The 26,069-nt window shown below is 36.0% G+C and overlaps 2 protein-coding genes across 2 annotated transcripts; both read right to left on the reverse strand.

The window, feature by feature from the left end:
- Positions 1-5,780: 5,780 nt before the first annotated feature.
- Positions 5,781-6,593, reverse strand: LOC130990448 (pheromone-processing carboxypeptidase KEX1-like). Its single transcript, XM_057914682.1, has 2 exons — positions 6,465-6,593; positions 5,781-6,379 (listed from the first exon to the last, which is right to left on the reverse strand). The coding sequence occupies exons 1-2, from the start codon at positions 6,591-6,593 to the stop codon at positions 5,921-5,923; spliced, it is 588 nt and encodes a 195-aa protein (XP_057770665.1). The 3' UTR covers positions 5,781-5,920.
- A 69-nt stretch (positions 6,594-6,662) lies between these two features.
- On the reverse strand, positions 6,663-7,472 carry LOC130990449 (uncharacterized). Its single transcript, XM_057914683.1, has one exon. It carries the CDS (start codon positions 7,470-7,472, stop codon positions 6,663-6,665), a length of 810 nt encoding a protein of 269 aa, XP_057770666.1.
- Between the last annotated feature and the right edge of the window lie 18,597 nt (positions 7,473-26,069).

Below are 26,069 nucleotides of genomic sequence, written 5' to 3' on the forward strand. Positions count from 1 at the left end.
GAGCTAATGCCTGTTCCACATTTGCTCGCTTCGGTGCGGTGCATCTCTTCGCCCATGCTGCATGGCGAATTTCTCACCTTCTGAGTATATACTCTGAGTCTAAGGAGAGGAATATTACATCTGAAAATAACCTTAAGGGTGCGTTCTCTTTGGTTGTAAAATTATCATGAGAAAATGATGAAAATGAAAAGGTGGGAAAATTTTATCATTTCACTCTTGTTATCTCATGTTCTCTTTGATGGATCTTTTTTTTTAATCCTATACACATGTTCTCTTTGTGGAAAAATGATGGATAAATTGTTAAATGACAATATTACCCTTATTATTGACTTACTTATTTTATAGCATACTTCCAATTTTATTTTATGACATACTTCATTTTTTTTTTTATAATTTTTCTCGCCACCTCCACCTCCACCCCAACCCCACTACCCCACGCCCCCACCCACCCTCTCCCCACCACCCCCCCCCCCACCCCAAAAAAAAAATTAAAAAAAAATTCTCGCCACCTCCACCCACCCCCTCCCAACCACCCTACCCGCCCCAAACCCCAATTTTTTTTTTTTAAATTTTTCTCGCCAACTTCACCCACCCTCCCCTACCCCAACGCCCCCACCCACCCCCTCCCCCCCAAAAAAAATCTTTATTTTTTCTCGCCACCTCCACCCCACCCCTTACCCCACGCCCCCACCCACCCTCCCCCCTAGCCAAGTTTTTTTTTTCACGCCACCCCCTACCCCGACGCCCCCCCCCCCCGTCCACCCTCCCAACCCCAATTTTTTTTTTAATTTTTATCGCCACTCCCGCCCCATCCAACTTTGGGGGGGGGGGGTGTGGGGAGGGTGGGTGGGGGCGTGGGGGTAGGGGAGGGTGGTGGAGGTGACGAGAAAAATTTTTAATTTTTTTTTGGGGTGGGGGGTGGTGGTGGGGAGGGGGTGGGTGGGGGGCGTGGGTTAGGGGAGGGTGGGTGAAGGTGGCGAGAAAAATTAAAAAAAAAAAAAATTGGGGGATGGGAGGTTGTGGGGAGGGGGTGGGTGGGTGAAGGTGGCGAGAAAAAAAAAATTTGGGGGGTGGGGGGGCGTTGGGGAGGGGGTGGGTGGGGGCGTGGGGTAGGGGAGGGTGGGTGAAGGTGGCGAGAAAAATTAAAAAAAAAAAATTGGGGTGGCTGGGTGGGGGCGTGGGGTAGGGGAGGGTGGGTGAAGTTGGCGAGAAAAATTAATTTTTTTTTGGGGTGTGGGGGGAGGGTGGGTGGAGGTGGCGAGAAATTTTTTTAAAAAAAAAAAAATTGGGGTGGGGGGAGGGGTGTGGTGGGGAGAGGGTGGGTGGGGCCGTGGGGTAGTGGGGTGGGTGGGGAGGTGGCGAGAAATTTTTTTTTAAAAAAAAAATTGGGTGGGGGGGGGGTGTGGGGGGAGGGTGGGTGGAGGTGTCGAGAAAAATTAAAAAAAAAATTGGGGGAGAGGGGGGGTGTGGGTGGGGGCATGGGGTAGGGGAGGGTGGGTGAAGGTGGCGAGAAAAATTAAAAAAAAAAAATTGGGGGTGGAGGGGAGGGTGGGGTTGGGGCGTGGGTAGGGGAGGGTGGGTGGAGGTGGCGAGAAAAATTAAAAAAAAAATTTGGGGTTGGGGGGGGGGGGGGGGGGGGGGGGGGGAGGGGTGGGTGGGGGCGTGGGGTAGGGAGTGGGATGGGGTGGGGAGTAAAATTAAAGAAAAAAAAAGTTAATGGTTTCGATCCGAATAAGACTGGACTCACTGACATTCTTAGTGTTAAGGGCAAAATTGGAAGATCATAAAAATATACATCATGGGAAAATTTTATCACACCTGCAGGTCATGATAATATTATCATGATTTGGGATGAAAATATGGGAAAAGGGGTTGCCCGGGAAAATTTTCCCTTCTACTCGGAGAAAATTTGCTAACAAAGAGAACACATGAAAAAGATGGAAAATGAGGAAAACTATTTGTTTTCCATCGTTTTCCCACAAAGATAACGCAGCCTAAACATTCTCACGTCGCCTAGGGTTGCCACCGGTTCACGAACCGCTGGTTCCGGGCCCGAACCGGCGGTTCAGGTTCGAAAATTTCATGAACCTGAACCGGCCCGCCTAAAATTTGAAGGGCCGGTTTTCGGACCCTGAACCGGTGGTTCCGGGCCGGGCCAAAAACCGGTGGTTCCCGGGCCAAAAACCGGCGGTTCCCGGGCCAAAAACCGGCGGTTCACGGGCTTTTCCTTTTTTTTTGTATTCTTTTTTATGAAATTAAATGATTTGTGATGAAATTTCAAAAAATTTTACTTTACAAGTGTTGAAATTTTTTGAAATTACTCAACTTAAATAATATTTTAATTTTAATCAAATGTAACTTCTCTATTTATAGTGTACTACACATTGTAGAGAATCCTACATTTTTCAATGTGGGATAATTTCAACTTAATGTAGCTTCACTATTTATAGTGTACTACACATTGTAAAGAATCCTACATTTTTCAATGTGGGATAATTGCAACTTATTGTAACTTGACTAGCTTCACTATTTATAGTGTACTATACATGGTACAGAATGTTACATTTTTTAATGTGGGATAATTTCAACTTAATGTAGCTTCACTATTTATAGTGTACTACACATTTCAAAGAATCCTATATTTTTCAATGTGTGATTACTCAACTTAAATAATATAATAACTTATAAATATATGTTGCGTTTTTCAACACTTGTAAGTTATTAAAATTTTAACACTTGTAGGTTATTATATTATTTAAGATTTTTAAGTTGAGTAATTTCAAAATTATTAAAGTTAAGTATATATATACGCAAAATTTAAAAAATACAACATATATTTATAAATTATTATATACGTTATATATTTATACGTTTTTTTTTTTTTGACATTTGGGAGAGGGGGAGCAATGGGGTTTGATCCCTAGACCTTATAAGTTATAAGTTATATATTTATAAATTATAAGTTATAAGTTATATGTTTATAAGTTATATATTACATGAATATAAGTTATATTTTTATAAGTTCAGTTGAATCCCACATTGAAAAATGTAGGATATGAATTTGATTTTAAAAAAAAATAAAAATTCGGCTGGAACCGGCGGTTCAGGGTCGAACCACCGGTTCGGACCGCCGGTTCAGGGTCGAAATATATGTGAACCTAAACCGGCCCTTAACGTTTGGCGGTTCGGCCCTGAACCGGCCCGGTGGTCAACGGTTCGGGCCAGAACCGTTGACCACCGGGCCGGTTCAGGGTCGAACCGCCGGTTCTGGTTGGCCCTTGGCACCACTAACGTCGCCTATTATGGTTGTTGGGATGCTGGTTGTCAGCTAGGCTATATTTTCTTTGTGAGGCCACGACATTGGTAGCCTGTCCATCCTCGTATGCAATTTATCGGGAGGAAAAATATGAGACAATAATTTCTACTTTACAGTAATGGTGCAACCTCTCTGTGAGTTTGCTCGCATCTGAGCTGAGCATCTACATCTCCAAGTTCTCTATCGGGTAATCAACAAACACCACTAGTTGTGGAAAGGTTTACTCTTATGCTTATATATAGAAGTTTCATTACGAGTTTAGGGATTCTCTTTCATTTTCTCTTAGCTCATAATGTAAAGTGTAAAAACTCTCAATCATAGTGAAAACCCTACCCATGGATGTAGATCTTCACGATCGAACCCCGTAAATCTTCGTCTCATTTACTGTTTTAGTTTAGGTGTTCATAACTGCCTAATCAGGGCCTATGTTTCCGTGTTTAGATCTTGCATTTAAAATAATTAGGCTCACAGTTGATGGGATTTGACTCTGCCAAGGCTGATATGATTCTTCTATGATAGTGTCTAATTGTGAATTCCAAGAAAATATTTAGTTTTTATTCATATATATTTAATGTGAAATATCAATATACAAATCTTGTATTTTTAACACGTAAACCATATAAACATATTTAATGCAAGATAATAGAGATATATGATTAACATGCTTATATATCTGAATTAAATGCAACTTACTTATCTACTAATACAATATTCAACATATACTATTTAATCGTTAGTTGTTGGACTTATCACCTGATGATACAATTAGCATATAGAGGTGGCTTATCAGCATGTGTTCCCCCTTGCTTCAGTACTCCTTGTAGTCTGACTAAAAATTAATCAGTCTTATTGATGGGAAAACTTATCAATTTTTCTAAATCGTCTTGAATCTTTCTTCATCTCTATAGCTTGATGTTTGGATCAACATGGTGACTGATGGAGTGAATTTTCTCAACAATCTTGTCATGCTTTTAGACATGGTTTTCTGATGAAGTGATAAATATCCTTTGTTTCGTGTTGAGTAATGCTAATTTTGAACCTTTCTTTCAATTTTTCAGCAGATTTAGCTTGAGCAAATAGTGATTGAGTCAACTTTGGAGCTGATGGCATTCCCCCTTGCTCTAAGGCATAAATTTCAAGAGAATTTGATGGGAATTCTCATCTCATTAGCAAGATCTAGTGGAGCTAGTTCTTCAGTTTCAACTTTTTCATCATTCGTGCTCCATACAAGGATTTCTTGACCACCAGTCTTCTCTTTGCGTTCTTCAAGGATTGTCAATAATAGGATGAGTGATCTTCATAGCTACTTGTCAATATGATGGTTGGCTAGTTGACATTGAATATCAAAGGCTGATTGTTGAAGATATTAATTGTTGATACTGATTGTTGTTGATGACTGTTGATCCTTGCTCCAATAGCAGAGATAATGAGGTGACAAATGGATCAGCCAGGGTATCAGCTGATATTTCAAAACGAGTATTTGAAATTTCAGTTGATGTTCCCCATTGGTTTATGATACTAATTGTTGGTACAATACCAATTGTCAGTATGATTTCTTTAGGGGAACTCTCAGTTAAATTGTGATCTTCAATCATTTCTCTAAGCCTCTTCAGCATCATTTTCTGACTCTTCAGCTCTTCCAGGCTAGATCTTCATTTGCTCCTTGAATTAAAGTTGATCTGGTTGATGAGTTGATCAAGGATTTGTGGTTGTGCGCTCTGATTCTTGTTGTGCTTGAGTGAGCTTGCATTAACTGATAGTTCCATCATTCGAAGGATTCTTTATCATGTATTGTTTCGACTAGCTTGCTGGTTGTGGTAACTGGAACTTTAGTCAAGTGACGTTTCTGGATTGATATCTTTCGGATACTCTAAGAGATAGCATTTGATTTTCTGTTGTGAACACTGATCGTCTGATATCCTGAATCTCGAGACCTTTCTCAGCTATCTTTCCTATCATCTTATACACTCCATTGAGGCTACCTGCAAAAATTATGCCCGTTGGTACCCATTTGAGATTGGGTCCTAACATTTTACTCGTTCCCTTTGGAATCCAAATCTTCTTGAGCAATCTGATTGAAGAATCAACGCAGATTTATCTTCCATATAAATCAATATAAACCATCCTGGACCGATTGGTCTTGGGTTGGAAAGCTGACATATGAGTAGTAGGTTACTTTGTGCATATATGAGGGTTGTGCATGCTTGTGCTTTTGTGAAGGTGTAAATTAAGCTTTGCAATTATAAGTTAGTCTATAAAGGAAGGGAACTTTTTTCACTATATTCCTAGCTTGAGATTCTTTGTGCACTAGCTTCCTGGGTTTTAAAAAGCCCGAGGCGCACAAGGCGCAAACTTTCCCCGGAGCCTAGGCGCAGGGCTTTAAGCTCAGGCGCGGGCTTTTCGTAGGCGAGGCGCACTAAAGCCTAAAAAATTCTAATATATTTACCTACAATATATTTTATACCAAAAACACAAATATTTAACACCACAAATACTTAAACACATAAATACTTAATTTAAAAACACATAAAAATTCAAGACACACAAATACTTAAGTTTTAAACTACGCAAGTCTAAAAGTACGATCAAATATCGAATAACTAATCAATAATCATCATCATTAAGTGCATCATCCCCATCTCCTTCATCATCTTTGTCTTCACCAATGTCCTCTTCCATCTCCTCCGCTTCCTCATCCCCATCCTCATCTTCATTCTCATCTAAGAGTCTTCTCGTCCTCGAACCCGAAGCAACTACACCCTTTCCTTTATCTACTCTAGATGCATGTCTAGTGCTATAAATAGGGTCATTAGCTCCCGAAGCCTTGCTAACGGCACTCCATGTCAAATTATCATCCTCAAACACAAGATCACTATCTTCATTAGAAGAGTCCCCATCCATATGTCCAAGCAACCATTCATTGCTATCATCAATCTCTTCTAATAAAATAGGATCTATCGTGTCTTTCCTCTTGTATCGCCTTTCCAAAGTGCGATTGTACTTCACATAAACCAAGTGATTGAGCTGATCTTGTGCCAATCGGTTTCTCTTCTTGGTATGAAGCTATAAAAATATAAAAGACAATAAGTTAAAATTATAGTTTATGTATTCTAGACTCTAGTGAAAGTAAAATAAAATAATGACTTACATGTTCAAAGACACTCCAATTTCTCTCGCACCCGGTAGCACTACAAGTGAGGCTAAGAACTTTTATTGCAAATGATTTGAGGTTGGGACTTGAAGATCCATAACAAGACCACCAATCCGCTATAGACATTTAAAAAATGAATTGTTGTTAGAATATGAAATGTTAATTATTTGAACACTTAATTAGAAATTTCAAATATTAAATCTTACCCGGTGATTTCATCTTTCTATGTCTAATCGCCAGTGCATTGCCAAATAGACCCGTTGCATTTTTGTAGGCATCTAGCTCAACCATGATCTTGTCTTGTGTTGAATTATCTCGAACTAGCCTTTGAATGCTTTCATACAAGCCATGCTCAATTTCTTGACAACTCACTCCCTCCGGATTATCATAATAGATTTCCGGATTTAGAAAGTATCCGGCCGCATGTAAAGGGCGATGAAGTTGGCAATCCCATCTTTTATCAATTATCCCAAAAGCTTCTTTGTAATGCTCCTCCTTGTGACCAAAACTCTTAGCAATAGCCTCCTTTGCTCTATCCATAGCTTCATAAATGTATCCCATAGCCGGTTTTTTATCCCCATCAACCATTCGAAGTACTTTCACAAGAGGACCTACCAACTTAAGAGCATACAACACATTCCTCCAAAATGTGTCTTGCAAAATAAAAGATGTCATCTTCTTCCCCCCCGCATCTTTTTGCCACTTTGAAGCAATCCACTCTTCCGAAATGACCATCTTCCTCAAATTATTTTTTTGCTTGTGATATTGTGCAAGAGTGATGAAGGAAGTTGCAAACCTTGTGACCGCCGGTCGATGCAAATTCCTTTGATTGGTGAATCTCCTCATCATGTTCACAACGCCGACATGGTTATATATATAACCATTCATGAAGATCGCCTTCTTAAGGGCATTCTTGATCTTTGGAAGCTTTCCAATATCCTCCAACATCAAGTCCACACAATGTGCGGCACATGGAGTCCAATAAAGATGTGGTCTTTTGGCCATAAGCAATTTCCCTATAAAAAAAGGATTAAGCTTTAATCATTAAGTAAAAACAACTTGGAAGTTGGAACTGAAAATTATAAAATTAAAGATGAATAGATGACTTAAACTTCTTACCCGCCTTAACATAGTTAGATGCATTGTCCGTCACCACTTGCACAACATTCATCTCTCCAACTTCCTCGACAATAGAATCAAGCATCACAAACAAAGTGGTTGAATCTTTCACAACTTCGGAAACTTCCACCGATTTGATGAACACGGACCCTTTTGGAGAGTTGACAAGAAAGTTCACAATATCCTTTTGCACCACCGAATCACGCCATCCATCGGATAAAATAGAACATCCCTTTATGGCCCATTCTTTCTTGAACTCCATCACTTTGGTGTTCGTGGCTTCCACTTCCTTTTGAAGAAAAAGAACTCTTAGCTCATACATGCTCGGTGGAACCAACCCCGGACCATATTGTCCAATAGCTTCAACCATTCCTTTGAAGCTATCACTAGTAGCCGGATGGAAGGGAATTGCATTGTCATAAAAGAACCTTGCAATAGCTTCACAAGCTTTGTCCCTACATACTTTGTCACTAGGACCAAAAATTCCCTTTCTATCTTTCCTACCCTTCAATACTTCTTGAGATTGAGAACTAGGTTGCTTAGATGCAAATAAAACATCTAAGGGACCTTTCATTCTTTTTGAAGCCGGTGGCACTTTACTCGTGATGGTGCGTGACGAGCTACCTTCAATTTCCACCTCTTTCTCTTCTTCACCATAATCACCAACATCTTGAGACGGATTTCTAGCAAATTGATTAAGCACTTTACTAGTTGCTTTCTTAATCATATAAGCATTCACTTCCGTCCTTACATGCTCGGGAGCCTTAAGACATTTCTTTGTATTCCTAAAACCTCCCACCAAATGTTGCTTCATTCGATAGGATCCTCCATTTGTGGCTTTCCCACAAAAATGACACGTCCATGCAATTTTATTCGAAGGATTAGGAGTCCCATATTTTTTAGTCGGATCATCATGATCATCCTCCGTTGATGATACACGTGACTTATCCGAAGCCAGTGAAAGTTAAAACTGAAATTAAAAAAATGAAATTTGTTAAACTATAATATCAAAACTGAAATTATAAAACTAAAATAAAAAAGAACTTAAAAATTTGAATTATAAACTGAATAGAACTTAAAAAATAAATTAGATAGACACTAAATCGAATAGAAATAAAAAACTGAATTAAAAAAATTACTTAAAGACTAAACTGAAGTATAAAAGAAATTTAAAAAAAGTTAAAAACTGAAAATATAAAAACTAAAAAGGAAAAACTGAATTAAAGATAGTTAAAACCTAAAAACTGAATTAAAAACTAAAAAGGATTTGAAATTTGAAATAAACTACAAAAAAGGAATGGAAGTACTTACCTGACTGGAGCAGACCGCCGACGGCGGCGGCGGCGGATGGCGGATGGCGGCGGCGCAGCGGCGTGCGGTGGGCAGGGGTCGAGCGGCGCAGAGGAGTGGAGTGAGGGAGATGCGTGTTTTGTTTTTAAGTTATAACTCAAAACCTAAAATTGAAATAAATACTCCTAACCCTAAATGCACAAGAGGCGCAGGCTATTGGGCTTTTGCGCCTAGGCGCGCTTTCGGCGCCTACATGCGCCTTGGCCGCGCCTCTCGTAGGTTTGTGCGCCTGGCACTGGAAAAAGCCCAAACCGTGCGCCCATACTAAAGCCCGCGCCTAGGCGCGCCTAGGCGCGCTTTTTAAAACACAGGTAGCTTCCTCGGCTGATGAGGCTTATGCTGATTGATTCTCAACTGAGTCACGTGAGGGAGTCTAATAGGATTAACACGTTTGAAATTTTAATCTCAGACCTTCCAAGTTTCTCAGCAGCCATTGTACATTTGGCATGTTGGAATGGAGAGTTGAGTCTGTCTGCAACTTTCACGAACACAGTCTTGACACCACTTTTTGATACACAGTTCACATTCTGAAATGAGTTGAACCTTATTCCAGATTTTATCATAGGACTTCTTTGGGCACTCTAAACTTAATTGATCTTGTTGGCAGCGATGTGAAAATCTTTGTTCTTCTTCTTTAGAGCTTATTCTCTGGCAAGGGTAGCTTTAGGTTGCACTTTGGTTGTAGCTTCGTGATAGATCATGCCAAATTTTTCTACGAGCTTCTTCTTGGCCTTTTCCTCATCGCTACTTATCTTGTAGCACAACTCGATCTTGTCTTTCAGCTTAGTGTTTTTTTCAATGGGCTCTTTGACAATCTCAGCATGTCTTTTAGCTTCTCGACAGAGCCAGTTGTTGTAGACTTCGTGCACATAAATTTATAGTTTCCTATCTTCACAACTAGGTTTCTCTAGCGGTAAGTACAGGATCGATCCCACAAGGAGTTGGTGTATTCCTCTCTCTTATCATACTGTCACTATCAATCACTTTGGGTTGCACTTTCATCAAAGCGCTGAGAACAAACAAATGAAAAAAATAGAAGAAAAAAAAAAGCAACTTAGCTTGGGCATAATCTCGTAAGGTACAACCATAGTCATCATTCTTATTATTGATTTTGTTCTTTGCCTAAAAAAATCTCTCAAACACCAAATCAGATGATGCTCAGAAGTCAAAGGTGGTATGTCAAACTCCATACAAGATAATACTAAGAAGACAGTTTTGGTCTTTCAATGTACAGATGAGATGATACATGTTTAGCCCTATTTTGTGATGAATTTGTTGGTGTTTACGTCTTATATTGACTTTTATTTTGGTCTATTTCACTCAAGAGTTGATTGATTTGAGCTTTTGTGCTAATTTTGTTGTCTCAGGATTTTATGCTCAAATTGATTGATATGTGGACAAAAATAAAGTCAGAATTTAGTTGATTGGTCTGAAGAAGAATCGAAGTTCATCTCGATACGAGTTCGTAGGCGAAAACGGATCCAAAATCCGACTTGAAACGAGGGAGAACGGGCCAAAACAAAATCTCTGCGCATTGCAGTGGACGGCGGCCGCCGTGCCCATTCTGCGAAGGGAGTCCACGGCGCCGCCGTCCGACGGCGGCCGCCGTCGCGGTACTGTCAGTTACGTTTTTTAGGGTTTAAAACCCATTTTTTGAGGGTTTTGGCCCCCATTCTCGACCCATCCAGCCTCCAACTCCATTTTACTGTATTTTCCTAGTATTTTGATAGGGAGAAACACATTAGAAACTCTCGGATTACGCTAGATCGTCGTTTCCTTTAACCAATTGTAAGTTCTATCTATTGAATTATCGAATTCTACAAGCTTTCTTGGTTGCTATTTTCCTAGATAATTGAATATGTTTTGATAATGATATTTAGCATTGATTTATGCTTGTTAATCTTATTGCCTAGTTAGTATAGTTAGATTGTTGGTTGATTGTTAGAGTAATACTCCGTTGAATTTGTGTCGCTTTTCATTTACATGTTCCTTAGGAAAAATTATGATTTATGTTTGCCATAGATTTGAATGATTGTGGAGGAATTCCTTGCTAACTTGCAGGATGAGGCTGACATTGAGCAGGAATTTCTGGAAAAACTGCAAGAGGAAGATGATAAAGAGCAAGGCCTTCTGTGTGCCTTGCTACTGGAAGAGAAGCTTGATGAGGTTGTGTCATTCGATCTCGTTGGATGTGTGGATAGAAGACCATCTCATGATATGAGCATGGAGCGCTCATTAGGAGGACCCGCAGCAGCAATTCAAGAAGATATGTTTACACAGGCACTTAAGCAGCTGACGCTTCAATCGGATTTTGGTTAAGGGATCCTCTTAGTCCGGCTGGCGACTTAAAAACTAGCGCTGCATGGGAGGCAACCCATGTTTTTCTTGCTTTCCTTTGTTTTCGTTTTTCTTTCGTTTTGTTTGGGTTTTTTCTGTTATTTGGTGCAGGTTGGTGCGTTGGTGATTGTTTGTTCTATGGATGAGAGATAGGCAGACATGAGGCATTTGCAAAAATGTCATTTTCTTATAAACACTTGTAAAAATGCCCTTTTTCACTTATGAAAAAGGGCATTTTTACAAGTGTTTATAAGAAAAGGGCATTTTTGCCTATTAACACGGCAGACATCGTGGGAAACTACGGGCTCGCCACTTGGATCGATATTCAGGGAAGTTTTTCTCTTTCCCCCCTCTTTTTGCGAGCACTGAGGACAGTGCAAGATTTTAAGTGTGGGAGGGGTGTTTGTTGATCCTATGGGTGGCTTTTTGTTGTGTTTTTGGGCTTTCTTGTGTGGGGCAAATGGTCTCCTTTATCTTGATTGTTGCTTGGCTTCAAGTAATAATGCTCACTTTGATGATTTGTTCACAAGTAAATTTCATGCTTTGTGTTGGCTTGGTTGCTATCTTTGTCTCTCAGGCTATGCATATTCCTCACTTGATGTAAGTTGTTTAATGTTTTGGATGCAACATCCTTATGAGCTATTCTTGACGTGATTTGTCCGGTAGATGCTAGAGGGAGTGTTTTCCTTGTGATAGCCTACGATCTTATCCCTTGAGTTTGAATGTTGGTTTATTGTGAAGTTTTCTATAGCTTTGGATCTCTGCTCCTCTGACGGTAGTGTTATGAGCATGGAAAACCACGTGAGAACATTTTGGATTACCTCCAAAAGTGTTGATCTCATGAAAATTGGCCCATCTATTGAAAATGGAATAACATCACCTTGAAAAGAAAGATGTATAAAATTAGATTTGGTTTGATTGTTTATCATCTTCAAGGAAAATGGGATTTGATTATAAAGGCAATCACATTAGGAAATTCACCTCTAGCGGAGAATCGGGTCCGATCGGATTGAATTGTATCATGTGGTTGTTGCTTCTTAAAATCTTAACAATGAACATCTCGTGAGGAATGTAATGGCTAAGAGACTTAGATTGGTTGGAGATGTGAATGGTGAGGAAGTTCTCTTGTGAACTATCATTTGGTGTCGTGACTTCGCTTGAGGACAAGCAAAGGATCAAGTGTGGGGGGTTGTTTAGCCCTATTTTGTGATGAATTTGTTGGTGTTTACGTCTTATATTGACTTTTATTTTGGTCTCTTTCACTCAAGAGTTGATTGATTTGAGCTTTTGTGCTAATTTTGTTGTCTCAGGATTTTATGCTCAAATTGATTGATATGTGGACAAAAATAAAGTCAGAATTTAGTTGATTGGTCTGAAGAAGAATCGAAGTTCGTCTCGATACGAGTTCGTAGGCGAAAACGGATCCAAAATCCGACTTGAAACGAGGGAGAACGGGCCAAAACAAAACCGCTGCGCATTGCAGTGGACGGCGGCCGCCGTGGGACGGCGGCCGCCGTGCCCATTCTGCGAAGGGAGTCCACGGCGCCGCCGTCCGACGGCGGCCGCCGTCGCGGTACTGTCAGTTACGTTTTTTAGGGTTTAAAACCCATTTTTTGAGGGTTTTGGCCACAATTCTCGACCCATCCAGCCTCCAACTCCATTTTACTGTATTTTCCTAGTATTTTGATAGGGAGAAACACATTAGAAACTCTCGGATTACGCTAGATCGTCGTTTCCTTTAATCAATTGTAAGTTCTATCTATTGAATTATCGAATTCTACAAGCTTTCTTGGTTGCTCTTTTCCTAGATAATTGAATATGTTTTGATAATGATATTTAGCATTGATTTATGCTTGTTAATCTTATTGCCTAGTTAGTATAGTTAGATTGTTGGTTGATTGTTAGAGTAATACTCCATTGAATTTGTGTCGCTTTTCATTTACATGTTCCTTAGAAAAAATTATGATTTATGTTTGTCATAGATTTGAATGCTTGTTTATTTTCCTTGCCTAGATAATTGTTGCTTTATGATTTTGGATTTAATTATTGATTTTTAGATTGTTAGATTAGAACCCTAGTTCTTTATGTTGTCTTATTGCTTTCTTCACCTGCTTCCTATCTTTCGCCTAGATAAATTTATATGCTTTATTTTAATTACGTATTAGTTAATCAGAGAGAGAGTGTCAGACCCAACCTTCTGATTAGAGTGTTTAGGTTTATTTCCCGTTTTCTGTGCGTAGCATGATCAGAGCCCTGTTTAGCCTTCCTTGAGAGACGACTTGGGTTAGCTTATTACACTAGGACGACCTCGTACGATTGCGAGTCAATCCCTTAGGTGTTTTGGGTTGAGTCAATACACAAAAGTCAATTATGATTTTTCAAGCTCTTGACGAGATGATACCCAATAGTCAATTCTAATTTTATAAGTTGTAGATGATAGGATTAACAATCATGTGACACACCAGTCCTCCATCATATCTTACGCCAAATTTACATATTTTCTTATTCATATTTTCTAAAATCTATAATCCCCCTCTACCTTTTATAAAGCTTCTTCAAATGAAAATTGATATAATTAACATGGTCTTTCTATTGTCCCAATCAAAAATTAAGATTTAATTAATGAAAATAATTGAGATTTATATAATTGGAAACGTACCACCAATTTAATTTGGTCAAATTAAATTAATTATAGAAATAATTTATATAAGTTGAGAGTTGGAAAAATTTTAGTTATAATAACCCGAAGAATAAAACTCATAGAACAATCAATTATTTGAGAAATGATCTGGATATATAGTGTGAAAAAAGAATTGACTACTGGAGCTATAAGGACAGGTACTTTCTATCTTTATATAGTCACACAGATCAAGTAAGCACCACATTTTTGACAATTGGAATAGATACCTAAATCAGATAATTGGGAATCCTATGTTTTTTCAGATACCACAACCAATAAGAGAATCATCTAGCTACTACCAATTAATTTAATTTTCACCAAAAATATTAGTGTTTGAACCCTTAATTTTCTATTAATTAGTAGGTACTTTTTCAAGTTGAATTTCTTGTATTATGAAAAAATAATCTGAAAAAATTAGAGATGTGGGGCCTAGTTGACATTGCAAAAGGTGTCTTGTAGCATGGAGGCCATGGCCCCAAAGATTTGAGGCAGGAATTCGAAAACAACCTGCATTTGGACGTACCTTAAATTTCTGACAGCGAACGTGATAATATTTTTGCCCCATGCATGTCGCCATCGCTGTCTCCACCCCATAACCATCTCAATTCGATCTCACACATTAATATACATATATCTATACCAGTTGTGTGTAGTGATTCTTAATCGCCATACGTAGCCCATCTCTTCATCGTTCATTTTTAATTATACCACTGCTCATGCTATTATGCTATTATCATCTTCAACATTAGTATTCATCACTTTTAATTCTATCTGCATCTCTTAATTTCTATCTCTTCAATAATTTCAGGATATTTTCGGTTCCATCACACAAATAATTCAATGCTAATTCTTGTGACCCCACCTCTTTCGTTGTAACGGTAAAATAGTGAGAATTGGATGATTAATTTCAAGATATATTAACGTCTTGTTTCTATCAATACTTCATGGTATATAGCTGGATGGGTTTACAACTACATGCAATACTATATTATTTTCTCTGTCCATAAAAATTGAAGTTAATATGGTTCGGATGGCACGGATTAAATGTAGTTAGAAGATATGCATAAAGTGTAGAATGAGTGGAGCAAGGGACTATATATCAAAATTAATGTATTAATGGTTGAATATTTTGTAGTTATTAAAGTAGTAATAATAAGATTATAATTTTTGTGAATGGATGAATTATTAAAAATACATACACACCATCATTAAAATTGTAGCAAAGTGATATTCATACCCTTTAAATGACGAGTGACTAGGACACCAATCGAAATCCCTTGTCCGTCAACAAACGCAAAGAAAAATATTGTAATTAATTTTTAAGAAAATAATAAAAAAAAATGTGTGTGTGCTTGGGGGGGGGGGGGGGGAATTTGGAGAAAATATAAATGAATGAAAGAAGCCAAATATCAGGCCACCAATTTATTTTGTGAATCTAGGAATATTTTGGAAAAATAATGATGGGATATTGACAGTACATGTCTTCGAAAACCTTTTAGTTTTAATTTAATCATGGAAGAGATCGATCTTTGCGGCCTTCTTAATTAAATAAAACAAAATTATAAATGTGATCGTAAATTGCTAGATTTCATAGTAAGATCAGAAATTATGATGTTAACTACTTTTTCTATTCAACAAGCTGTTAAATGACAAAAAGAATATATATAGAACTGATTTTGGGTACAATCGAATTATATTTTGATCCGTATTTTGATTTGCACTCTGATCCGAATACACATCTTGATTCAAACCATGTAAATGACACTATTTGATTATACTAATGAAACTGTCTGTAATTGACACTATTCGATTATACAAATGACACTGCGTATAAATGCCGATATAACATTGTAAATGACACTGTGTATAATTGACACTAATTATACAAATGACACTGTCTATAATTGACATTATTCGATTATACAAATTACACTATAAAATTTTAAAATATCATAGTGTCATTTGTATAATTGAATAGTGATGTTATAGTGTCATTTATATAATCGAATAGTGTCATTTATACGCAGTATCATTTGTATATATAATTGAATAGTATCAATTATAGACAATGTCATTTGTATAACGGAATAATGTCCATTATAAGCAGTGTCATTTGATAACTGAATAGTGTCATTTACATGGGTTGGGTCAAAATGTGAGTTCGGGTCAGGATGCAGGTCAGGGTGCAACCCGATTATACCCAAGTTTGTGTGCGTGTGTGTGTGTATATATATATATATATATATATATATATATATATATATATATGGGGAGGTTCTATAGAGACCACCAAATTTTCAAAGAACGAAGACCAAATCTGGTTCGTCGATTATGGGCAATCTAAGGGCTGGGAATTTCGTTGATCATCAATCTATGATATACGTCCGTTTTATGACTAAAGGACAACTTTGTAATTCTGATCTCATCATATACGTTTAATTCATAAATTAGATACAATCAATTAGTCTATTTGCGGTAGAGTATTACGTGGGATATGGTAGTTACCAAAATATCGGTTATTTCCTAACTTGCCGTGGTTATCTTTCATCACCATGAATTACTGCTCAACACTCCAGAAAGAAACCTCTGTTTCAAACCCACTGTCATGGAATCTCAAGGTAAGTTCTATTCTTCTGTTTGCCTATCTTCATACTCTTAACGTAATATTTGACAGAGAATCAGATTTCCGGCGATTTAATAGTAATGGAGTATTATTGTTTTGCTACGTCTGTCATGTCAATTCGTTGCATGTTTTTTTTTGCGTTGCTGATTATTCGTTAGAGATAACTTATTGTGAAACAGATTCGAAGAACTTAGTTTTCCCTCATTCCGTAAGAGACAATTTCAAAGAACTTAGTGTTTCCAGTTTCCACGAATGAGTTTGGTAAGAGCCGAAGAACATTTGAACGAACATGGAAGAACGAAGGAACATGGAACGTTCATTAAAGAATTGAAATAATTTTAACAGCAACTTTAAAAATGCAGCAATAGGATAAATCTTTGAGAGAATTTTTTAAGGAAAAAATCGACTGTTGGCGAGTTCATTCAGGAGATCAAAGCTAGAACTTGGGGTTGGAATCGAACTTTTGGGATTGTGGATGTTGCTTTGAATTTTGTCGAGTGGAGCTCTAATGAGCTTATTTCTCGACTTGTATGATGTTTTGGCACCGCTGGTGCCGGTTTGAATGAAATTACATTTTGTCTGATAAAAAAAAAAGCAATAGGATAAATCTTAAAAATTTATTGTTCATTAAAAAATTTATAATACCATGGAACGTTCCCGGAGTAAAATCTTTAAACTGAAATAATTATATCAACAACTTAAAATTCTGAACATCAATGAACTAATTGCATAAAAACTATAAAACAATTAAGATGGAAACAATATATGTGGAAGTGCTATAAATTTGTCTATGGAGATTCATGATATGCAGCAGCATGACTAGACTTTGAAACATATTAATTTCTATGTTGTTCTTAATTGTAGATAATTTGCAAACAAGAACAGCAGATGGACAATTGTGTTATCCTCGATGCTCAGATTCTATTAAACCGTATGTTGGCATGATATTTCAAACATTGCCCGAAGCTGTGAAGTTTTATAAGGACTATGCAGAAGCATGTGGTTTTGAGGCTCGCATGAGCACTAATAGGAAAGCAAAAGATGAAACAATAACCAGACAATATGTTGTGTGTAACAGAGAAGGAGTATGGGAAAAGCTTAAAGCACCAGTCTCCCGCATCAATTATTCAACGTCTAAGAAGAGGAAGACAACCTCTTGCAAGGTTGACTGTAAAGCCAAAGTGATATTTAAGCTTGCGATGGGAACATGTTACAAGATTATTGAATTTGTTGAGGGACATACACATTCCATGGTTCCTATACCAGCAAGAGATGTCATGCCAAGTAACAGGAATCTGGATGAATTCCAACAAAGATTCATACTTTCTGGTATAAAGGCTAACATTGGTCCAATGCGTTCGTTCAGAATGTTCAGAGAGATTATGGGCAGTTATGAAGGAATTGGATGCACGGGTACTGACTTCAAGAATTTTGTCAGGGACTTGAAGGTGCACTCCAAAGGATCTGATGCACATATGCTCTTGGAGACATTTACAAATAGGCAAGAACTTGGAAATGGATTTAAGTTCTTCCATGATGTCGATGAAGACAATAAATTGTGTAGAATTATTTGGGCTGATGAGACGTCGGTCAAGAACTTCAGTTTGTTTGGAGATACCGTGTCATTTGATGCTACCTATAATACAAACAGGTGTGTTACAAATTTCATGCAGCGATATATTTTGATTAATATTAAGGAACTGTTAGGTTTGTTGATATATGCATCTATTTTATTCAACAATGCTATTTGTTGTAGCAACTTCTCTTCGAACATGTCAGTGAACCACTTATTTGAAGAGAGCTCAAACTCCTAAATCATGTTATTCCATTTTTCCTCAAAAACATCCGGATCATCGTCGTCAGTCCAGACAATATTATCATATGTTGTTTTGAAAGCGGTATTTTCTCTCAATCTCGGTGGTAATTTCTCAGCAACTTTGATATTTATGTGCCACATACAAAACCTGTGGTGTGTTTCTTTCCAACAGGATGCAACCGCTTTTTTGAGACCTGGGTCTTGGTCCGTTATTAGAATCCTCGGTGCATTTTCCATGATTTGAACGAAACTATCCAACACCCAAGCGTACGACTCCGTGTCTTCATGAGATATTAGCGCAGCTCCAAATGAGACGCATTTCCCATGATTATCTTTGCCAGTGAATGGGGTGAAAATCAACTTGTATCTGCATATGTATTAAAATCAAAAGACCAGTATTACTAAGATCAATGTGGATTCCTGCGTATTTTAGACATGTATCCATGAGCGGCATATTTCGTACCACTTCATCATCTTAAAGCGAGAATAGTTTTTTCAAGAGATTCATCAACAAAACTTCTGATCTGGTATTACTTTATACCAATTATTACAGTGGTGTTGATGCGCAGAGGTATAACTACAAATTGTCAACTCACAACGACGAGACACGTAGCCCTATGATGGTCACTAATCTTCCCATCGAACGTAACGCATCAGTGGTCTACACTAATTATGTCTTTAAAGATGTTCAGGATGAAATAGATCATGCAAGCAAGGCGTGTGGAATGCGTAAGATGTACTCCGAAGGGAACATCACGATCTACGAGGTGGATGACAAGCTTGATGGTGTTTTCTTGGTGCGCCACATGAAGTCCGAGGGCGAAGTGATCTGCAGCTGTAATTTATTTGTTAGGAAAGGTATGCCGTGCAAGCATATGTTTTTCGTATTCCGGAATTTGAATCTTGACAATATTCCTCAAAAGTATCTTGTTGTGCGGTGGTGCAAATTTAGCATTTTATGCCCCAATGATTCATATGATTTACAGTGTAGTAGCTCCAAATAGCCGACATCAGGTTGGGAATTTCGTATTTTTAAGGCTGTTAGTGAGACAATTGCACATGTTAAAGGCAATGAGGAGTTGTCGGAGCAATTATACAACAATCTCATTGAACTTCGAGATAAGTTTGCGGAGAATGGCTCAAAGACTAGTTTGTTTAATGAATTTTATGGTTCAGCACCTACAGATTCACCTACCGTGCTGCCTCCTGACATAGCCAAGACCAAAGGAAGTGGCGTAGGTGGACGCAGAGATCGGAACAAGAGAAGGCCATGATTCTCGCACAGAAACCTAAGCGTCTTTGCAGAAAATGTAAAACTTGGGGACATCATGACTCCAGAAACTGTCCGACAAAAGTCGCAGACTCATGAAATCGTGATTCTAAGGGCTGGAAAGTGAAAGTATTCATTTTATTTAGAGACTCATGATTGATATAAATTTCTATTTCCTTTGCTGGACTATTTCGATTTCTATGTTTTCAGTTTTAATGAAACTTATTGGATGAAGCCAGAAAAGTATGAATTCTATCCAAACATCCATGAAAGAGCTCTAAATACTTCAATACAAATTTTATGGAATGAACTGTCACATGGAGTGTACATTTTCTCACTGCTACTTTTTTAGATGGGTCACATACATACTGATACTTTCCTATGCATATTTCTATCCAGCGTCATGCATATTTGTGTTTACTTTTATGCATATTGGTGTTTAATTATATGCATAATTTTGACGACGGCCGCGGAAAAAAATGAATATTCGGTTAAAAATAATAATAATAATATTTTTTTTTTCAAAATTTTTATTTCTATTTTATCGATGTGAGTATTTTGCCTTGGAAAGCATCCACCATGTGTCACTTTCCTAGCGCGTCACATACATATATAATGTGGTCTTTAGTTAAGATCTATATACTATTATAATTAATTAAGTGGTAAGATCTACATGATCCACTCCCCATGTATATTTATATATGGTGGCAGAGCTGCCATGTATGGAGGTTAGGGTGGGCTTAAATTTACATGTTTTTTATTTTTCAATTAAGAGAATAAAGAGGAAAGTATAACATGTTTAGCCTTGTATATTGAGAATATAATTTTTTAACAATGGACAATTCAAAAATTTTGCAATTCAATCGATGAATATACATAGAAATTAATCATCATTGATTTTTCAAATAGAAATAATTAATTCATTAAATATTTATTCTTAAATTATTTATAATAGGGTTATTAGAACCTAAATACGCCAACTTTGGGGGTCGTTTGATTTTGCACATGAACTTTAAAAGGTGTAAAAAAATACATGAACTTTAATGTTGTAGCAATTTTATCACAAATTCAAATATTAGATATTCAAACTCCATAAAAGTCTTACGATTTACGGGTTTAGAGATGTCTTATATGATATCTTTTAGAGATGTCTCATACGATGTCACAAATTCAATTTTTGCTCAAATTAAAGCTGACGTGGCAAGTCGAAATATCGATGTGTATTCATCGGACTTTAAAAAAAATGATATTATATAGGACATTTCTAAAAGATATCGTATAAGACATCTCTAAACCTATAAGTCGTAAGATTTTTATAGAGTTTGTGATAAAATTGCTACAACATTAAAGTTCATGTATTCTTTTACACCTTTCAAGGTTTATGTGCAAAATCAAACTAATAATATACTAGATCTATTTAATATATGAAAATATTAATTTAATTTTATTACTCATATGTTTTGTTTAATAACTATATAGACTGATAAAAAAAAAATTGATTCACGGATCTTCTCTCAAATCTCTATACAAATTCAATTTTCCCTAATAAAAATTTCTGGCCACACCACGCCACTATATATATTATAACCATATGGGTATATATATAGTATGGTGAAGATTGGTTTCATATACATATGGAAGGGGGGACAGATTAAACAAGAAAGTCCCATATATTAATTATTCTTGTTTTTATATCTGTCACGCTCCAAACAGAGTAACAGAAATCTCATCCACATGAGTTAGAGATTTAATCATTCGCCCTTCTTTTCGATTTCATTTGTACCATTTATTTATATATAGACATAGACTTATTGGTGTACGGGATTTGCTAAGGACGTTGAAGCACGAATTTAAGAAGATGTCACTTCCAAGTGCCACAAAAAATAATAATCTATAATAACATGAAGAAAAAAAAAAAAGAGCCGTTTGCTTGACAGTATGTGATGAGACTTAATTTTGTTTAATTAAAATGTCTTATACTCCTTCCGTCCCATTTCAATTGACATATTGCCTTTTTTGTTTGTCCCATTTCAATTGACACTTTTCAAAAATAGCATGTGGTCCCTATCTTCTCTATACACATTAAACAAATGGTCCCCACCCACTTTATACACCCAATCCTTTATTCTTAATCTTCGTGCCCAAAGTAAAAGTGTCAATTGAAGTGGGGGGGGAGTATTATACATCTTGACACACTTTTTTAAAGTGTCCCACTTATCTTGAGATATTTTCTTATTTGACAAAAATTTTACCCTTTATTTACATTTTTTTTTCACCTATACATAAAATACTATTTTTTTGATTTCTGTGCAAAAAAAAATACTATCAAGATAGTCGGGAGGAGTATTTTTTTTCCTCCCATAACAAATGTCTTGATTCAAGGAAGTGTGTTTAATGTATAAAATGCGTTGGCTCACATGATTTAAGGTATATTACCTATTTTACTTTCCTAATTAACTGCTACTAGTAAATTAATATTTTTTAAACTTACACAATTAATTTTTGAATTGAATTAAGCTAATTAAATTTTTTTTAAACTGCATAATTTGTGGACAACACAAATTACACGGGATTGAAGACCAAAGAGGCAACAACGTTTCATCATGGCGGCGTCGAGCAGTGAAAGAGTAAATGGAGCATCGAACATTTGAATCGACGATTTCGTCGAAGACACTTGTTATGGGCAGAGGATTGAAGTGTTTCATGGAACTGATTGGGATGGCAGACAGTAGACATAGGTAGAGAAGAAGGGAGAGAGTAGAAATGAGAAATTAAGTGTAAAACAGCTGTTAATTAAGCCTGATTTGAAGCCCTAATTATTTCTTTTTTAGGAAATACGACATTTGTTGTATATGGGACTTGAAAAGGAAATGAAGACACTTGTTATGGACCCAGAAAGTATAAGGTATCAATAAAGATTTGATTTATAAATAAATGATGGTTGCATAGTGAAATTTTGGTAGTTTAAATTAATTTATAATAGGAAGGTGAAATTAAGGTAGTTTAAATAGCAATACATCTATGATGATCAACAATTATCTAAATAAAGGTCATGTTATAATTGAAATTAAATTAAAACTTGGTCTATTTTTTGGTCAAATCATAAGGTCGTGTTATAATTACGATTAAATTGAAAATTGATATAATTTCTGGTCAAATTATAAGATTATGTTATAAATCAGAAAATTAAAAAATTACAGGTATTTTTCGGCAATAACCCCCTCTTTAAACAGCTTATAATCTCGTTCAAAGTGTTTGGCAAAATAACTCTTAAATAGCTTATAAGCTGTAAAAATAAGCTCTAAGAGCTTATAAGCTCCTAAAAAAAATAAGTTCATCCACCCCAACCTATTTTCTCATTATCTTATAACCGGCACTCATTTTACAAAAATAACTCAATTATGATTTTTTAAATTCATTATAAGCGGCATTCATATTATCATTTTCATTTCATCTCTCTTCAATTTTCTTTCTCTAACAAAGAAACTAGCTCTCTAATTTATAAAATTTTCTCTCTAACTTATAAGTTCAATTATCCAAACATTTTTACAACTTACTTTGACAACTTATAAGCTCTTAAGAAATTACATCCTATAAGCTCCAAGAGCTTATAAGCTCTTTAAAACAAGCTTAGTCAAACACCCTCTAAATCAGATCGCACAAATCACAGATGATTCTTTAAATGTCGTACGTTTACAAAATTAGACTCTTTTTTTCTCTCTTTTTTTAGTAAGGTTCATTTAATGGGCGACGGAACAAAAACGCTCATGAAAGTTCCAACTAAAATTAAATAAAATTTATTATTATGTTTTTTGCGATTAAATTTAATTTAGTCGACAACCTATCGATGGATTAGAGATCAAAGGATTGTAGAACTAAAACTTCATCGCCGTTCCGGAGCCATAACATATAAGCTCTAAATATATTGAGCGGTGACAAGTAATAATTGAGTTGCATTTCATTGTCATTCCATGATAAGAGTTAAGTTATATAACAATATTTGATTTTCGCTCAAACGTGCAAGAGTTGGCACTTGATCCAATAATAAACATATCTAGCCACCATACTATAAACTACAAAATCTTCTAATGTTCATAAATATGGAGTATATTGACGATGATCAAGCGCGGTCTGTTGGTAAAACGTTTTTCTTTCAATTAATAGATTGTGGGTTCGAATCATCTAAAAAGTTAAAATGTGAGAGTACTGTTTTTTTTTTCTTTGGGTAATAATAAATTTTAAATTTAAATAAATATTGAGTATATAATATTTAAATAATTAGTATCGCAGAAGCACCCCAGAAACAGATGATATATATTCCTAAAATTTGTCTTATATTCGTGACGCATCAACTATTATTGACGAGGTTCTATTTTGAGTGCATGCGGAAAGAGAGAGAGAAGAATAACTAATCACGAATAAAGTAAGGACAAATGTTATGGATTATTAAATATTTGTTCTCTTTTTCTTTGATTTAAAATGAGTCTTAATCAAGACGCAATTAACATGCAGCAACAGGATATATAAAATTTAAATGTACAACTAGATATTTAAATCCAACTCTATATATATGTAAAATAAATATATGTGGAAACAATTTAACCACACAATTTTCTCCATATAGTAACCATTAATTATAAGATTAATATTTGTCGTGATCATGTAGCACCCTGCCTTGCCTTTTCGTGGACCCATACTTCTTTCCACTTGAACTTTCCATAGCTTCACACGATCTTGAACAAAGATTCTAAGAGATTTTACGACTGAAAATTCGAAGACACCAAATTTTACGAGAACAACCTGCATAGGGTATTTCGAAGATCTTCAAGATGATCTTACATTTCAAATGTTATATATATATAAAGTGTGTATTGAAAATGCTCAAGCAGACAATCAATCTAGCAACAAAGAATTGAAATAACAATAATGAAACTAAAATAATAATGTTATCTTCAGGGCCGGTCCTGACAAAACTGAGGTCCTGGGCGAAATTAAAAAATGGGGCCCTAATATAATATCATACTACCACTACAAAAAAACGTATAATTTGCGACCAAAATTATCGGCGGCCCACCGACGATGGAGGGGACGACCGTGTTTTTCAAAATAGCGGCGGAAATACCAGTGGCAAGGATGCCTCCGATGATCACCGACGGCGCCGCCGCCGGTATTGTTAATATTAATTAATTTATATACTTAAATATATTACCGGCGGCAAAGTGCGACTAGCATTTGCATTTTAAATTGAACTTTAAGTTTTAAATGCAACTAGCATTTGCATCTCGTGCAATGCACTGAAAATATTTTTTGTTTTTACTATTTGTATAAAATTAATACTAATTTAATTATTATACTTATAAATATAATAGAAAATTAAATTTAATTAAATATATTTGAATTGAATATTAAAAATAATAAAAAAGAATTAACAATTATAAAATTTGATATTAAAAACAAAAATAAAAAATAAGTTAAAAAAATTAAAAATAAAATACTAATTTAAAAGAATTAAAAATATATTTATTTAAAAAGATGAGAGAGGAGAGAGAAATTTATAAAACTTTAATATTTAAACATGCATAAATTTTACATTTTAAATCAAATATTTTCATAAAATATAGTATCATATTAAAGCTCTTATCATGATCTTCAATTTGATATGCATATTAAATATTTTATAATTAATTGAATTTCACAATTTTGGAAACAAATGTAACAACAAATAAAAAGTTAAAGAAAATGAAAAATGAAAATAAAAAGAAATATATATAGTTTAAACATAAACCTTCAATTTTATTATAACTACAAAATTGTCACTCAATTTTAAAATTAATTTGAAATTGATTTCAAATTGAAAACTCTCTTTTTAATATAGGATAGATATAAATTTGACAATAAATTATGTTGGGCCCAAAATCAATAGATGAACTATTTTGTTAGTATACATAAGATCTATAATTAATAGGATATATTAAAAATTTTGGGCCCTCAAATTTTTGGGGCCCTGGGCCGTCGCTCATGCCCGCCCACCCTCAGGACCGGCCCTGGTTATCTTTATACGAGTCAAGACAAGAGTTGAACTCTTTATCCGTAAGATAATAATGCTCCATTACAGTTGCTTGCGGTCCACAACATTTATCCCCAAGGTAAAACAACTAAAATGAACTCGAGATGTTACACCATATGTCAATGTTCCAACAAATTACTAGATATTCGAGACTGAATATTTCTATATAACTAAAATTATCTGCAAAATATGATAGACGATAGAAATGATATGTTGAACGATGTGTTTTTGACCATTCTAGGGTGCTCTATTTATATGATCTGAACAGGTGTGAGCGGTTGGACCTGAACATATGTGAGCCCTGGCCCTGACTCGGACCGGCACATCCATGTATGCACCA

The sequence above is a fragment of the Salvia miltiorrhiza genome, chromosome 6 (assembly GCF_028751815.1).
Source record: "Salvia miltiorrhiza cultivar Shanhuang (shh) chromosome 6, IMPLAD_Smil_shh, whole genome shotgun sequence".
NCBI classification, from domain to species: domain Eukaryota; kingdom Viridiplantae; phylum Streptophyta; class Magnoliopsida; order Lamiales; family Lamiaceae; genus Salvia; species Salvia miltiorrhiza.

What these genes read in the sequence shown, in the direction of transcription:
- LOC130990448 (XM_057914682.1), bottom strand. Translation starts at nt 6,593, where the DNA reads ATGTCTATAGCGGATTGGTGGTCTTGTTATGGATCTTCAAGTCCCAAC. An exon ending in ATTGGAGTGTCTTTGAACAT is followed by an intron (nt 6,380 to 6,464) that starts GTAAGTCATTAT and finishes ATATTTTTATAG; the next exon opens with CTTCATACCAAGAAGAGAAA.
- LOC130990449 (XM_057914683.1), bottom strand. Translation starts at nt 7,472, where the DNA reads ATGGCCAAAAGACCACATCTTTATTGGACTCCATGTGCCGCACATTGT.